The sequence below is a fragment of the Nothobranchius furzeri genome, chromosome 1 (assembly GCF_043380555.1).
Source record: "Nothobranchius furzeri strain GRZ-AD chromosome 1, NfurGRZ-RIMD1, whole genome shotgun sequence".
NCBI classification, from domain to species: domain Eukaryota; kingdom Metazoa; phylum Chordata; class Actinopteri; order Cyprinodontiformes; family Nothobranchiidae; genus Nothobranchius; species Nothobranchius furzeri.
The window spans coordinates 109,520,066-109,537,023 of NC_091741.1; the positions used below are offsets into that span (position 1 = coordinate 109,520,066).

Sequence of the window (16,958 nt, forward strand, 5' to 3'; positions counted from 1 at the left end):
TTGGTTTCTACCAACAGGAAGACTCTTCCAGGGCTGACACCCCTTCACCAGACATTCAGACACTTTTAAAGCACTTGCTAGTGGCGGAGACTCACACACCAATGCAAACACGTTTTGCTTCCTTGTCCTATTAAAAGTAAATGTTCCTAAATGTGGTTGTTTTTCACCAAACAGAGAAGTCTGTTAATTTGGGTGCCTTGAAAACACAATATAAATCTAATCCATCATTATTAATAGAAGTTAGGGCTGGGCAATTAATCGAAAATTTATCGTTATTGAAATTTCGGACTCTTATTGTGATAATTTATCCCATGTCGATAAATTTGATAATTAAAAAAAAATGAAGATGTGTGTAGGTTGGAAACGTTCATGTCCCTTTAAGAAGCTGTTCCACCTCCAGCCACGTAAAAATGTGACTCAACGTAATACACGGAACAGCCCCATCTAGTGGACAAGTTTTGTTTCTGCACATACCTGTAGTTATCTTCCATTTATCGTTATTGAGGTGAAATCTTCAATATATCGTGATATTGATTTTAGGCCGTATCACCCAGCCCTACTAGAAGTTATCTAGGGCACAAGAAACACCGGACTGTAGAGGACTGTAAGGCTGCTTGACAAAACTCATTAAAACCACAATAGTCGACATGGCTGTGCAATTTCTGTTTAGACCAGGGGTCTTCAAACTGCAGCTCTGGAGCCACAAGTGGCTCGTTGGACCCACTAAAACGCATTTAAGCCTCATTTATAGCAAGTGTGGAACAGATGCAGATCTGCATCCATGCGGCTTTCGCAAAGATCGAAATTCTTAGTCCAATCAGAGCAGTCACATCCACTGAAGTGCAGATGCTCCAGAGATGATTTGTCATGAAGTTGAGGAAATTACATGAGCCAGACAGGAAATGAGACGAGAACAGCAAAGTGTATATTTCAAAATAAAAGCCGTGTTGCGTTATTTTTGCTGGCTTTTGTTTCATTAACAATGACAGTGATGTCACTTCAGTGTGTGATAGTGGACATTATTTTTTACAAGTATTCTGCCAGATTTCCAATCTTTTGGTACTCTCGTGGGACCAGATGTCCACAGACGTTCAGCACATGGAGGCTGGACAACATCCGTTTTGCACTCTGTGTGAGCAAGGCTCAGCTTTGTTCTTGGAAGAAAATTCAAGTCGACTTTAGTCTCAGATTCTCGCTTTGGACAAACACCCGCTGCAGGGCAGACCATCCAGCTGGGAGCATGAAGAAACACCCGGTTATCAGACAGATCAGCGGTCTTCAAATGCCTCCGTTTCACAGAAGGGGGTTTCTGATTCTGTAAAGTCTGAAATATCTAGTTTACTTTGTCAGGAGACTGCAGTTACCCTTTCTGCTCTGCTCTCTTGAGCTAAAGCCCTTCACTAGACCCATGATCCTGGGTCAGAGATGTATCCTAGTGATTTTGCTCCAGTCTTTAAATGAACACGTGACTGAAGAGTAAACTTTTAATAACATCAGAGGGATGCTGAAGCAGCAGACTCTGTTTTAGTAAATAACCAGGATTTATTAAAACCTTCAAACGTATCACACTTGACAGTCGTTTCGTGTCCTGCATAGTCTTGGAGTGGCTGACCAAAGTCGGAGCTTTCGACTCGTTTCTAGAACCAGCAGGCTGGGCTACCGCTGTAGCACCAGTAGAACCAGTCCTCCTGGTCCAGGGGTACAGAGCTAACTTCTTATTGGCCAGCAGGAGGTCTTTGCTGGAACACCTTGAGTTCCTCCCTGTACCAGTCAGGAGCTTCAGGGCGGCTCTGCCCCGACGGCTCATGATCGTAACCATAGGCGACGGTGAGCTCCTCATCTTTCTGTACAGCCCTCATGCTTCGGATGCATTTGATTGGCCCAAAGCGAGGATGGATGAACCTGGCCAAAAGACAGAGGATTTAATGCAAATACAAATAAGACACACTGCTGACCAAACAAAGTATACCCACTCATGTAGGGTCGTGGGGGCATTTCAGCAGGTTCAGAAACCATTAGCCCTGTGGTAGGTCAGATGCACGTCTATACATCACTTAAACAATTTAAGGAACATTTCTATCAGAGTATGAAATCCGTTAAACGTCTGAGAGACGAAGCAGTCATCACTGCCGTTAGGAACCAGGACCTTGGACCCATTAGATCCCTCTCTGGTGCCGTGGGTCCTGGTTCCTCCTGGTGCAGGTGTACCAGGCCTCATGGGGCAACAGAATGCACAGGCCCTTCCTGGAGGATGAAGGCTTTGATACCACTGACTGGCCTCCATGTTCACCTGACCTAAACTACTGGGAACCATTCAGAATCACTGCAGTGACATTTTCAGAACTGGACCGACTTATTGGCGGCCTTAAATTAAGACCGAGTAGGATCATTTTCAAAATGGCTGCGTTTCCAATAAAGGAGTGCAGAGACATTTCTGGGAGGGGGAAAATTGACCAGCAGGTACGGTGGCTTGGTCTCTAAACAAATTCAGCCCTTTGGTGAGATATCAGCATATCGTTACTGCTTCGGCAGCGAGTGATGTCACTGATCAGCACCAAAAAGCATCCATGGACATTAAAGGTGCACTATGTAGAAATGAAGTTAAAATGACATCCTGTGGTAAAATGTGGTTAAAATGTCGTCAAATTACAATTATCGACGCTGCAGCATTAGCTCATAGGAGACACGACACCCCCACACTCACTGATGGTAAACAGTTACGCCCCTCCTTCCTTTGTTGTGAAAGGAGAAAAACTGAGAATCCCCACAGCCAGCTGGACATGAAATATGTTTCAGTATAACCTTCCTTTCAAAATGACTGAAACAGACTCTTTTTGTACCAGCCACACCAACACAATCAGCAAAAAGTAGGCGACTAAATAATGCATCTTGGATTGGGGAGGTGCACTTAAAAAAGGCCAGAATGATTTCTCCTCTTTGCTCTATCCAGGGAGGTTGTACTCACGGCTCGTATTTGCAGTTGGGAGTGAAGGAGTGGTTTGCCTTGTGACCAAGAGAGGCACAATATTTTTCAATCTGGTCAAATGGCTGCGGAACGTCGATCACAGTATCTTCATCAAGTGAGATTGTGTTTCCATTCATCGCCCAGTCTCGGCTGTCCACCTGGAGAACCAGACCCCATAACGTTAGAGCCACAAACACCTTGAGGCACAGCAGCCTCTACCTAAGCTGATAAAACAATGGCTTATTGATCTCTCGTTTATTGAGAGCACAAATGTAAAGGTTACAGCAGTCTGATTCATGCAAAAGCATGCATGCCGTGAACCCCCGGTTTGACAGTTCCTGAATTTTTAGCCATCTGAACAACTTCCAGGTCACAGTAACTTTAGTGAACTCTATGGCATCTGTCACTTGATCGCAGCAGGAACTGCTGAGGATAACGGTTAATGATGTACATCAGATAATCCAGACCACATTTCAGACGCCTAAATCAAACAGAAATGACTTCAATTGTGTGTGTCCACCATAGGCATATAAAAAATGGACAAACCCAACCCACTGCTTTCTGTTTTAGCAACAGCTAAGTGACAGAGCTAGGGATGAGCCGGATACTCGTTTCAGACGAGTATCCGGTACGGATAAAGCATTTTTGACGAATACGAGCATGAGACGAGTAAACCTCGTAAATATCTGTAATCGTGCTGAAGGAAGATCCTCATTGGGTAACTTACTGTCTTCACGCTCTGTGATTGGCCAGTCACATAGAGCGCCCGCCCCTCCCTTCACACAAAACTCTCTAGCCAGCCGGGAGCGCAGTCCGTCCGGCTCATCCACGCACACACACAGACAGTAACGGATCTCGCTGTGATTGCTTCACTGCTGCTCAGGTTTCTTCAGTTTTCCCTAGGTTTTCTTCAGCTCGCCTCTTTTTCGGTTGAATATTTAAAGTTACTTTTTTCGTAACTTACATAGTGCATTTGACAAGACAGAGCTGACATGCTGCGTCACTCACTACCTCCGTTCCGGTTGGGTTATTTATTTTTTTAACTCCTTCTCTCTCCCTCTCGCCCTCTCTATCTCTCTCAGACACACACACCTTAATCAACATTGTTTTGTTTAACTTTGTGTGGGGCAAAATGCCAAGAACGTTAAGAAAAAAATCACTTTAATCAAATTAAAATAAAATATATATATAAAGTTGTGTCTGGTTCTAGCATTTCATATTTCCTAGTTCCTACTGCATGAGTTCAGATGTATTAATCCATGCACTTAAATATTAATGTTCTGATTTTATTGAAAAACTTGTTCTGTAATAATTTCTTTACTATTGTGATCAAAAATATTTAATCTCAATTCTGAGGCTGCTCTGTAAATAGTTTTCAAATAAACAATACACATAGCAACTTCTGATCAATCCATATCAATTTCAGACTTAAAATAATATATTGATATAAACCACACCCACTTCCGATTAAACCACGCCCACTTCCGGTTATGCCACGCCCATTCCGAGTACAGATACAGATACAGATAATTTAGTTGGTTGAACAGATACAGATAGTGGTGTCAGTGTTTCCCCTAGGAATTTTTCCAGCTGTGGTGGTGTTTGCGGGGGGGGGGGGGGGGGGGAGTTATGACACGTCTCACCTTTATGTTAATATTGTTTTATTTGATGCACTCCACTTTGAACTGCACCAATCCAGCAACTGCTACATTGTAATAACTAGTATTAAAGGTGAGTACACCAGTATTTGCACAATAATAATTTCTGTTTTAAACTCTCAGTGACACACTTTGCAGGGTGGATTTGGCATTTAATTTTTCTTGGCGTCTGGAAAAACATCTTCTTTTGCCCCCTTTATTTGACTTTCTGCCCCCTTTATTTTGGTCCAAGATCATTACTGGGCTGGCCCTATTAAACACGTTCTACACCCCTGCTTAGTAGACTTAATGAAGTATTTTTAAGCCAGTATAAAAATGACTGAAACACAAATTTACATATTTGGCGTTATTGACCAATATTTTTGATTTGATTTATTTGTTAAGAACATCAAGATGCATTACAGTGAACATTATAATAAGCTGGGCGGACACTGTGCGACTTTTTCACTCGTAACACTCAGCTTCAGCTCAAACTGTACGACTTCAGCGCAGGGCAGATCTCACGAGTCGTGTGCTCACACTGTACGTCTGGTAGCAACACGTCGGACCTAAAATATGCCAAAAATAGCAGTTTTTAACACAACACGTCAGACTTTTTGTCTTGTTTTTGCCTGTTGTCCTTCGGGAGTGCTGCAGGAGGACACACAGGGATTTATGGGGGTTGGATGAGGAAACGAAATAAAGAAAGTAAATCTGTGTTTTGTGATCAGTTTAATTTGACATGAACACGACAAACACGCTTTCTTGACAATCTTTGTGAGTAAAAAAAATGCGTAGAAACAAAAATGAACAGCGTGTGTTATTAGGGAAATAGCGGGTGAGCGGAGTTGATGCATGATTGCGAATGCGCCGTGAGCGGTTCTGGTACTTTTTGGGTCGCAGCTGCTCGCTGCGCCGCTTCAACCCTCATGAGGAATGAGATAAATATCAAACACTCCAGAAGTCCGTGCAGCTCACGATTGCTGATCGGTAGCTGGTCACGTGGTGTTAATCGCCTCTCGTAACCCCCTGTACACTATACCACGCTCAACGCTAAACTCGCCCCGATCTTGTGGATTCTCGCACGAGTGGAAAATCGGCTCAAAAAAGTGAAAAAGTCGCACAGTGTACGCCCAGCTTACTGTCTGTGTATGTGTGTGTTGATGCCCGGGCCGAGCTGACGGAGCTCCCGGCTGCAGTTTTGCTTGTAGGGAGGGGCGGGCGCTCTATCTGACTGGCCAATCACAGAGCTTGAAGACAGTCAGTTACCCAATGAGAATTTCATTCAGCACGATTACAGATATTTCCGAGTTTTACACTCGTTTCTTGCTCGTATTCGTCAAAAATGCTTTATCCGTACGCTCATAGCTGTAACCACCCTGCCGTGCCTCCTCCTCCTTGCTACCTGCCGGCTGTGATCACAAGCAACAACACAGTAGTTCCTGCTGCTTCTTTGGGAAACGGCGCAAAAAAAAAAAAAAAAAAAAAAAACCATCAATAAAACTTGGGATGTTGTAGGCGTGGCGGTGGGATTTCAGCCGTGGTGGCCCGCCACGGCTACGCCTATGTAAGGGAAACCCTGGGTGTACTCGCTCATCCCTAGACAGAGCCCTGAAACAGCTCATTCTGGGGGGCACTGAAAATGTCAAGAATAAAGCTGTTGAGGTCCCTTTGTGAGAACGTTTTTATGCAAAATAACTTCATAAACATGTTTTGTGTACACCACAGTAATATTGTAACAGTTAAAATGTCTTAATATCTCCCCTATAAACTACTGATGTAATCTGATTACCTCAGAGTGTGTGATGCGGACTCCATTGTAAAACGCCATCACAGTGCCAGCCTCGAAGTCGGCCCTGGCAAACAGCCCCTGCCCCGCTCCTTTGATCAGGGACTCTGCCACAAACACCCTAACAGGAAACAGGGTGTGGACCGAGTCAAGTTCTAGTCGGCTTTGGGACGGCCAGCGCTGACGTGCAGCAGACCTACCTTTGGCTCTCATATGGGTCCGGTAACAGAGCATGGGCGGTAATACAGGTCGAAGTGGACTTGTCATGTGAATACACAGGACCTTAGAAATGAGATTAAGTCACAGTTAAAAACTAACATATTAGCTCAGTAAGGCACGGGGGTGGCCATTCTAATCTCAATGTTCATAAGAGATTCAAAGAGATTAATGAAATTGAATAACCCAGTCCTAAAACATAAATAAATAAATACAGTGATCCCTCGTTTATCGCGGTAGATGCGTTCCAGACCTGGCCGCGATAAGTGAAAATCCGCGAAGTAGGGACACCATATTTACAGTATTTATTTAACAGGTACATATTCAGTATTCAGACTTTTAAAACCCTCCCTTTACATAGAAATTTGTTTTTACTTGGTTTATTTATAGTTTTATTACAAAAAGTGCATTTTATGATGAAATTGATGAAAAAAAAACCAGGAATTTCTTGATATTTTGCATAGAAAAAATACCGCGAATCAGCGAATTTCCCTTGAATAAGGCTCCAAAGAAAGAATCCGCGAAGTCGTGAATCCGCGATAAACGAACCGCGAAGTAGCAAGGGATCACTGTAAAGACAAATATTGTAGCCCTAGGTCTACAGAGCATACCCATATCACCTATTACCCCTTTGGGCTGCAAATCATTCAAAATTCACACTTCCGTTTTAAACTAAAAATGTGGAATATCCTAGACTGTGGCCTGTGAGGATGATCAGATTCTGGACAAGCCCTGGACTAATGTAAATGTAGCTGTGAAGTTAGCTAAACCCCTCTGTGTCACTGGGAAAGCTTTAGCCTTTAGCCTGGCTACTAATCACACCCTGGAGAAGAGGACCTCATACTTACTGTTAGGAGTGATTTCAAAGCGTGGCCTTCCTGTCTGGTTGGAGACCAGTGTGGCGAGGCGGGCTGTGAGTAACTCCCCATCAGCAAAAGTTCCATACAAGGCCGTGCGACCATCGGGGTAAATGTAAGCTACCGAGTCACCGGTCATCTCTCCATCCTGGTTGACCTCCCCAAACACACAGCCACCATCCTAGAACCATAGAAGCGACACCAGCTGCAGTCAGGGAACAACATTATCACCATTTCTTTGCAGACTGTTGGCTTGCAGCGCTTACTCACAGGGTGGTAGATCCAGCATGCACCACAGCGAAGGTTGTCTTTATACTGGCCCCTAAACACCAGGCAGCCCTCTCCATTCATCTCCTGAGCTGGTCCATTGAGCTCACCGTCCACATATGTCCCATTGAGGACACTTCCATCTTCACACGTGTACACCCCCTGTCCCTGCAGAGCATCATCCACATAGAAACCCTCCAAGGTGCTTCAGACGAAGGACACCGAAGGGACAGCAAGTCTGGTTAGAGGACGTTCGGGTAAATCTGGCCAAAGTTATTCAGTATGTGGACGTTTCCTCACTGATTCATCAAGGATTGGCGTGTGTTCATAAAATCAATGCTTAAACTGAAACAGGCTGTTTTACAGCTGACCAAGCGTTTCAAAGAGTTGAGTGGGAACATCTCTCCTAGTGGCGAAGACGGCTGCACGAAGAGCACCTACGGTCTCAATTGGATTTAAATCGAGGGAAAACGCAGGATGGTCCAAAAGAGTGATGCTATTCTCCTGCAAGAAGTTCCTTGTCCTGCAGGCATGTAATCTGATTACTGTAGCACAATCCTGTTTAAAAACCAAGTCCTTACCACACAGACGAGGAACCTCAGCCATGAGAGATGCTCTCTGCAACGTCTGGACGTAGCCAGAGGCCGTTGGACGTTCCTACGCCTCCTAAAGCTCCATCGTTCCACTGAAAGAAAAAGCACCCTAGACCATTATGGCGCCCCTCCACTTTGGCACGCAGCAAACATCTCAGGTGGGATCTGCTAGTCATGCCAGTAACGTTGGAAACCAGCAGGATTCAATGCGCCACTTTTGGTGCTCTCTTGCATGGTCCAAATGGTCAGTTCTGTGACGTTCAAGAACACAAGACCTTTGAAGATGTTTTTGGTTTTGAAGCACTTCAGCTTCAGATGGATTGAGGATGTATTGACAGACATTCAATCAGGCTTATTTATGAAATGTCAAAGCACTGTCTTACTGCGACAACCCGACCACGTTCAAAAAGGGAGTCTGTTCCGGCCTTTGCCATCAAAGCATCAGGACGGTGTGACCACCCCACAGAAATGAGAATGAATCCACATTTTTGTATTTTGATGGCCTGTGGTCTCAAACTTTTGATCAGCTATAAAACAGCCTGTTTCAGTTCAACTGTTGTTATCAATAAATTGCTGCTCAGAAAATGTGTCGTCTCATCCCGTTTCTTCTTGCTGCGTGCTGAAGCTCCGCTTGGAAACTTGTTAGGATCCATTTTGTAAGTTTTGATTGAGACTGTAGCTATGCTACCCGCCATACCACCAACACTTATGGTATCCAATGACCAAAGAAGCTTTTGTACATTACGTATCGGACGTAGCTAGGATACCCTTTTAGCATTAGCAGCTGGAGTGAATGCCTGGACAAGGTAGTCTGACGGCATCATGAGTGAAAACACAAAAGCGGACAGTTCTGCTAAAAATCGTAACTCCAAGGTGTTTCTGTGCGAAAAACATTCATGCAGACCGTTCTAGTCAGAAAGTGTTTGATGTGTGTATGATGAGACATGTGTGGGTTGGCCTTATTCTGAACTACAGAAGCCCAGGATTTAAAGAAAATCTCAATTTTCCAAAATTAAATTTTCACAAACAATACACTGAAATTAATCAATAAAAGATTTACCAACCAGCTCTAGAGTGAGTGAGAGAGAGAGAGAGAGAGAGAGAGAGTGTGAGTGAGTGTGTGTGTGTGTGTGTGTGTGTGTGTGTGTGTGTGTGTGTGTGTGTGTGTGTGTGTGTGTGTGTGTGTGTGTGCAATTGATCACTTTATTGTCATTGCACAGGTGTACAACAAAACTGACTTGCACTCATTTCTACGTCTGTAAATGTGGCCTAAAAAGATAATCACCACTTTACCATCTGACTGGCTGCGCCAGTTTCTCTGTCTCCAAAAGGTGCTAACGCCGGGGTTTGTTTAACTCATTCACTGCCATTGACAACAAAAGTCGTCATTTGCATTTTTTTACTGTGTGGGCGTTGGAACGAGGCCCCGCACCGTGAGAACAAACATCCCAGCTCTAAAGCAGATCTTCGTCTGCGTACATCACATGTCACATGATCAGGAAGCAGAAAATCCATGTGTTAGGAGATTGTTTTGAGCCACTGCTGTAAAAAAAAAAGTGAGGCGCAAACCGGAAAAGCTTCTGCCGATCACTATTCAACAACGGATTATGAAAGAACGGATAACGCTCAAAACGGATTCTTCCTGATGTAAGAGGTGAGTCTACGCTTTGTTTTGGGTGTTTTGTCATCGACATCATCCTAGTACGCAATGTTCTGTGACTCTTAAAAAAGGCTTTACCGATCAGGAAATGGTTGGCAGCAAATGAGTTACGGTTGCTTGCATTATCTCGTCAAGTTCTACTTTATAAATCAAAGTCATTAAACATTACCTTCCATCAAAGAAGAAGAACTTGCCCTTTCCATTCTTCTCTCCATGAGTGAAGTGTCCTTCAAAATGATCACCGGATGAGAAGGTAACAGTGCAGAAACCATGGGGCTGACCATCTTCATCTAGTGGGCCTACACACACACACACACACACACACACACACACACACACACACACACACACACACACACACACACACACACACACACACACACACACACACACACACACACACACACACACACACACACACACACACACACACACACACACACACACACACACACACACGATTACAGTGGTTTGAATTGAAGATGTTAAACAAGGTACTGGACTACACCCAGATAGGCCCCAGGCCATCACACATCCACACTTTTACCAGTTTGAAATCTCCAATGATCATTTCATACAACGCAATCACGTTCAAGCTGCTGTTTTGTCGCAGTGCTCCTGACTGACCCAGAATCTGTTGTGTCATTTATTTTACACATCCAAGTTTTGAAAGTGTTATGGCGGTAGCAGCGAGTGCCACCAGGGGTGTGGGTGGGGTGTGGGTGGAGCCGAGCCCAATGCGTGCGCTGACAGAGCGGCTACAGAGCAGTGGCGGCTCCAGAAATGTTTTTCTGCAGGTGCTATGAAGGAGCTAGTCTTTTTATTGAGGGTGCTATGAAGGAAGTGGTCATGCGTACCTATTGTTCTCTAAAACACCTTCAACACTAGCAGATACACATGCGTGCACAAAACCCCAACAACACCTACAACAATCATTAATATACATCATAAACATGTGAACAATCGCTGACTTTTCCATGAAATCATAAACACATACAGCCACACAGAAAACCACCTATTGACCCTTTGCACCGACGTCACCTAATCACGTGGGTCCACCACGGTGGACGGCAAAAGCATGTAAACAGTGAGCGACACGATTACTAAACAAAGGGAAAAGTAGAGCCTGAAATTGTTTTTGCGATCAAAACCAAAACAAAACTCCTCCAGCATTCCTTCCACTAGTTCATGCCCAGTTCAGTTATCAGAAGAAGTAGCGCATCTAGCGGGGGCTCATAGAGAGCGGTATGCTAACTAACTTACCAGCGTTAGCTTACGTTCTCTCTGCAGCTGTTCACCGATGTAAACATGTTGCTGACTTTGCCTAAATTCACCCCTCTGGATTTATAACTTTATGTTACAAACAGCGTTTCACTTTACACCAAAGCTGATTGTTAGAAAGTCTGGATCCCTACCAGCTTCTGTTGCTGGTGGTGTTACCGGCTTCAGCTGCTGCTCTCACACCGGAATGAGAAGATCTCTTAATGCTGACGCTCATATAAATAAATAACGTAATTTTAACACACGTGATCTTACATCAGAGCTTTAATATTGTTAATAATTGTCTCGCTTTACACTACAGTGGACGGAGCGCAGCCTCCGTGGTGAAATACCCGTCCATCAGGATTATCAATAACTAGTATAAACACATCACATTTATCCCTGTCCCTGTCTTCCTTGTGAAATAAATGAACGTTAATCTTACCCGGTAAAAACATGTTCGCTGCTAATCTGAGGCCTGCTAGTCCGCTTGATTGATCACTGCAGTTCATCTCCGTCCTCAGTCTCCATCAAAGTTATTAAAAAAACAAAACGAGTTGAGTTTACATCCTTGTCTGTTAGTGCAGCCGACCACGCAGCAAGCTAAAACTGTTTTAATGTCAAATCAACTAAATAAAAGATATAAAAGGCTACAAACTGGCTTGTTTTGACTACTTTCACTGGAGTTTCTACTGGTATAAACGGTCTTTTTGCCGTCCATCATGGCGAAGGGGGCGGTCACATGAGTGGCGTGACGTCACGTGCAAAGGGTCAAAAGTAGGGCTGCACAATATATCGAAAAATTATCGTCATCGGCATAACAAGACGTGCGATAGGCCCATCGCAAGGCACGCCAAAAACGGCGATAAATGTTTGGTTCAAACATTTCCATCCGTGTCATACATTAACTTTTTGTAAACCAGCTCTGTTTTTATGCGGAAGTATTATTTGGCCAATCAAACGTAGCCCTTCTGATATGCGGCCAATCAGATGGGTCCGTTCACGAAATACGCCAGCCCCCTATGTGGACCCTTAGGATGGAAAGCAATACCCGAACATTAGCGGCGCCGTTCCCTTGTTCGTCATGCTGGCCCAGATTAACGAACACACTTTGTGCTGAGGTTTCTGGAATCAGCGCTGCTTTCAGACGTGAACGTGAGTCCGCTCGGTGTCGTTAATCATTTTTACCGGGTTGACTCCGACACGTGCCGGTGAACTAACCCACCTTAATGTTGCTAGTGTTCCACCGGGTGGTGATGTTAGCCCCAGGCTCCGGTTAGCTTCCAGCTAAAAGGCTACAGCACTCTCCTTCCAGTCCCACCCTGCTAAAGAGGGCCTGGAAAAGTTCCCCCACACATCAAAGTGATTTTTCATTTATGAGCTTTTATAACCTTGTTAATCAGGATAGTTGATTTGCTGCTGCACATAAACTGTCAGTCAGAAGCTCTGCTAGCCGGTTATCTTAAGAGGAGCTAGTTCAATTTGTTAGCTTGTTATCAGAATCATAGCTGCAGTTTCATCATCTGAGCTGCTTTTTAAGATCTTGGTAAACTTGTTCAATTTGGGGTTAAAAACAAACGTTTTCACATATTTTCCATGTAGTTTTTTGCCAGTTCCTCTTCTGAATGGTAGACAATTGTTTTTCTCTTTCCCTCAGAAAATCTTAATATTCTCCTAGTTTGGCCCAGCACAGTTCACTTCCCAATTACAGCAACAGCCTTATATCATAACCACATAAGTGGAGAAAATGTTCAGTAGCAATGAGAGAATCTGCTGTTGCATTTAAGTGATGTTAACTATTATTTAACATCGTCTCTCGTCTCGTCTTCCTCCGCTTATCCGGGTCCGGGTCGCGGGGGCAGCATCCCAACTAGGGAGCTCCAGGCCGTCCTCTCCCCGGCCTTGTCCACCAGTTCCTCCGGCAGGACCCCAAGGCGTTCCCGGACCAGATTGGAGATGTAACCTCTCCAACGTGTCCTGGGTCGACCCGGGGGCCTTCTGCCGGCAGGACATGCCCGAAACACCTCTCCGGGGAGGCATCCAGGAGGCATCCTGACCAGATGCCCAAACCACCTCAACTGGCTCCTTTCGATCCGGAGGAGCAGCGGTTCTACTCCGAGTCCCTCCCGAATGTCCGAGCTCCTCACCCTATCTCTAAGGCTGAGCCCGGCCACCCTACGGAGGAAACTCATTTCGGCCGCTTGTATCCGCGATCTCGTTCTTTCGGTCATTACCCAAAGCTCATGACCATAGGTGAGGATTGGGACGTAGATCGACCGGTAAATCGAGAGCCTGGCTTTCTGGCTCAGCTCCCTCTTCCCCACGACAGATCGGCTCAGCGTCCGCATCACTGCAGACGCCGAACCAATCCGCCTGTCGATCTCCCGATCCCTCCTACCCTCACTCGTGAACAAAAACCCTGGTAAGGGATGTTTTTCTGTATTTGGAGCATCAGAAAAAGTTTTATGGTGGAGGTGATGTTTTAAAGTCACTGAGAAACTGCATGCATGTAGTTTGTTGTTTTGCTGCTAATACAGTAGCAGGTGACGCTGCATATTTTTGCAATAAAAATGGTATGTTGTAATGGAATTCATGCATTAGTTTTGTTTGCTTTGAACCCAGAGCAGACGTCACACACCAGACGACATCAACACTGCATACTTTAGTATTTGTTCATTTATCGCAAGTAATATCGATATCGCAATATTAAGCACTGTTATCGAATATCGCAGGTTGTCCTATTATCGTGCAGCCCTAGCCAAAAGTGTTGCAAGGTTAGCTAACATTAGCGTTAGCATTTCCAGCGGCAAAACTCTCGACTGCTGCGAGGGTTGAGGGTTGACCCTCTTCATCCAGATCCGTAGGTTTTTGTGGGTCTGAGATCACTTCCAAAGATTCATTCGTTCCCGACTGAACCCGTGGAAATTTGGGCACCAAGAACCGATCCATTTTACCACTAGCTAGCTCTACCTTTCACTCGTTTGCAGGTTTTGGTTTAAATTTTTACTATCTACATGATAATTTACTGATTATTTTGTTTTGTATGTTAAATATTATCATATCCACACGTTAAAGTAAAATCAAATTGTTAAAAAAAAAATCTAATATTGACTTGGGGGTGCAATGACTAATCCAGGGGTAGCTGTAGCGCCCCCTAGCTGAACATTTCACTGCTACAAAGGCCGATCTTGTTTATGGCTGTGGCCTTGATCGGTTTCTCATTTGTTGTCCCTCACCCAGCACCGTGTGGGACAGACTTATGCGCAGACGTCCTGCAACAGCGGGAAGGACTTTACCATAATAACTATGTGCACTTCTATGCCCAACTTCTATTATTTAAAAAACAAACTGTAGCAGAGTTACAGCAGATCAAACCAAGCACATGTCAGCGTTTGGTGTTAAGTTCCTACCTTTAGCTCTCATCCTTGCATAATTAAGAGTAATAGATTTTAATGTTTGGATGGTGTGATGTCATTTCCTGTCATGTTTGTAAATGTTACTGTACATTGTGAATATTGTGTTGAAGCTTGATTTGAAAAACAGTAGGAGAAAATAGATTCAGGTGGCAGGATCAGGACAGGAGTCTTATTTCCACATTTGTGGACATCTCTCCTCTGATTGGCTAACAGCAACAAGACTCTACCACTGACTCTGCTTGGTCTGCAACGTTGATGTTTTATCTCCACAAATAACACAAGCCTGGAAGAGTTCTGCTGTGTGGTGGACTTGCTAATGCTAATGGTTAGCTTCTACTAGCTGAGACGTTCTCTGCAGTTTCCTGGACGCTAAACCAAAAACAGCCTTCCCCGTCCTGAGTCCACATTTTCAGACATGCAACCGCAGAATCTCTGATTTGACAATACAGCCGTTGCTGTTTTATGCGTTATACTATGCATAAAAAGCTAATTAATTCAGGGCATTAAGAAAAAAGCTTCACCTCATATAAAATTTTCCACTTTTGACCATTTATTTTAGTTTTTGTAACTCAATTTTATTTTGATTTCTGGAAATCGTAGCAATACCCCTGCAGCACTTGGTGACCCACTGTGGGAGACGTGTTGGATCTGTGATTAAAACTAAGAAATACTAATATCCTGGTATTAAAAAGTGCTTTGACCAGCTTTGTCTGCCAAAGATATACACTAAAATTACAACACACCTATTCTGGTTATAGTATAGGTGATCTTTTAGCATGATCCGTGGAGTACGGGTCTGGATTTGGGATGAAAAATTCCTGAAAAAAGCTAAATTAGGTACTTTGACTTTGTTGTTTTTTTCTCCTAAAATGTACTGTGAAATTATAGAACGTTTACTGTGAATAAAGTGAGAGATTATTTTATAGTTATGCTTCATATTTTCATCATTTCTGTCGACAGCATGCACCCCACTACCGTAACGCACCATGTATGCGCGAAGCTAATCTTTATGACTTGCTGACGTCGGCTCACTACCGTTGTGAGCACGAAGCGGTTGGTTACCGAAGGGAACAGCGGCTGTGTGGGAGCGTTTTCAGCTGCCATGCCGGTACCGCTGTTCCGACCACCTTCATCACCGCACGCCCTCGCTACTCCATCGGATCTCTTCCGCTAACACAAGCCCCGGCGTTCCCAAACACCCACGGGCCTTCCGACTGACAGACCGCCCATCAGAGGTGAGACCGAATTAAGTTAACGTTAGGTGTTACAAACCTTCTACGACCTCCTCCACGCTCTCTTCGTCACTGTCCATGAGGAAGGTGGCCGATATGTCCAGTACCAGCCTAGTCAGCGCAAGGTTCGGGTTTCGGAGGAGTAGAAAACGTCATGTGCGCCGTTTCTCCTCAGCAACGATGCATCGGTGCGTGCGCCATCTTGGGAGTGGCAGCTCACGGTGTTAACCAGTTCAACTGGGAGGAAACTTGTGCCTCATTTCCATAGTAAAACACCGATTATTCATTTATTTGTCAGATATAAAAATGCACAAAGCTTTTGATAATTTCTATTTATTTTTAATTTTTCTTCATGGTGACGAGTGAGTTTAGTCCAGATGAAGGGAGAGCCGAAAAGGGCTCCACATCAAATCTAAATTTGTAAAGCACTGCCACTTTTCATGGAGCTTTAAATTCATTAACACACCATTATATATTAAAAACAGCCTTCCTACATCAATAATACACAACCATTTTACACACTCAGCAGCACACATGTATAAGTAAGTAAAGTAAGTAAAAGTTTATTTATAGAGTACCTTTCACAGATATAAATCACAAAGCGCTATAAGCCTGACCCTCACTTCTTCACTGCATAAAACAGCTCAATCACTTGTTTGTGTGTCACTGAAAAATATGTTTGTGCAAACTGACAACAAAAATGGCAGTTTGTGAATTATTTTTCACATTTTAAAAGTTTTGCAAGGTTCGAGAAGATGCAGGTCAAGAAACATGTCTGATGATGTAAAGTTCTCCATTGGAAAATTTGGTAATGTCTGGTTATCTGACATGGTTTTCTTGAACACTGTACGCTACAGCACTGCGTTCTGATGTTCCCTGCGGTCAAACAGAGAAGAAGGTGGTTATGGAAACTACTGCTGCTAGTGGAGTTGAGAACATTTCTTCATGTGGCACCATGATTACTGATGTATTGGGAACAAGCCATAATTCTGCACCAAATTTGAAGCCAACAAGGAAGTTGCAAAACTTGCTGTTCCACCCTCATCTACTAGGGGCTGGCAGCAGA

The 16,958-nt window shown here is 44.1% G+C and overlaps 1 protein-coding gene across 1 annotated transcript; it reads right to left on the reverse strand.

The window, feature by feature from the left end:
• Positions 1 to 1,522: 1,522 nt before the first annotated feature.
• On the reverse strand, positions 1,523 to 16,124 carry setd7 (SET domain containing 7, histone lysine methyltransferase). The gene is made up of 8 exons (XM_015961846.3): positions 15,933 to 16,124; positions 10,154 to 10,283; positions 7,735 to 7,936; positions 7,456 to 7,645; positions 6,592 to 6,673; positions 6,395 to 6,512; positions 2,966 to 3,123; positions 1,523 to 1,902 (listed from the first exon to the last, which is right to left on the reverse strand). Exons 1-8 carry the CDS (start codon positions 15,970 to 15,972, stop codon positions 1,716 to 1,718), a joined length of 1,107 nt encoding a protein of 368 aa, XP_015817332.3. The 5' UTR covers positions 15,973 to 16,124; the 3' UTR covers positions 1,523 to 1,715.
• Positions 16,125 to 16,958: the final 834 nt, after the last annotated feature.

What these genes read in the sequence shown, in the direction of transcription:
- setd7 (XM_015961846.3), bottom strand. Translation starts at nt 15,972, where the DNA reads ATGGACAGTGACGAAGAGAGCGTGGAGGAGGTCGTAGAAG. An exon ending in CTTTGAAATCACTCCTAACA is followed by an intron (nt 6,674 to 7,455) that starts GTAAGTATGAGG and finishes CTCATTTCTAAG; the next exon opens with GTCCTGTGTATTCACATGAC. An exon ending in GACCCATATGAGAGCCAAAG is followed by an intron (nt 6,513 to 6,591) that starts GTAGGTCTGCTG and finishes GTTTCCTGTTAG; the next exon opens with GGTGTTTGTGGCAGAGTCCC.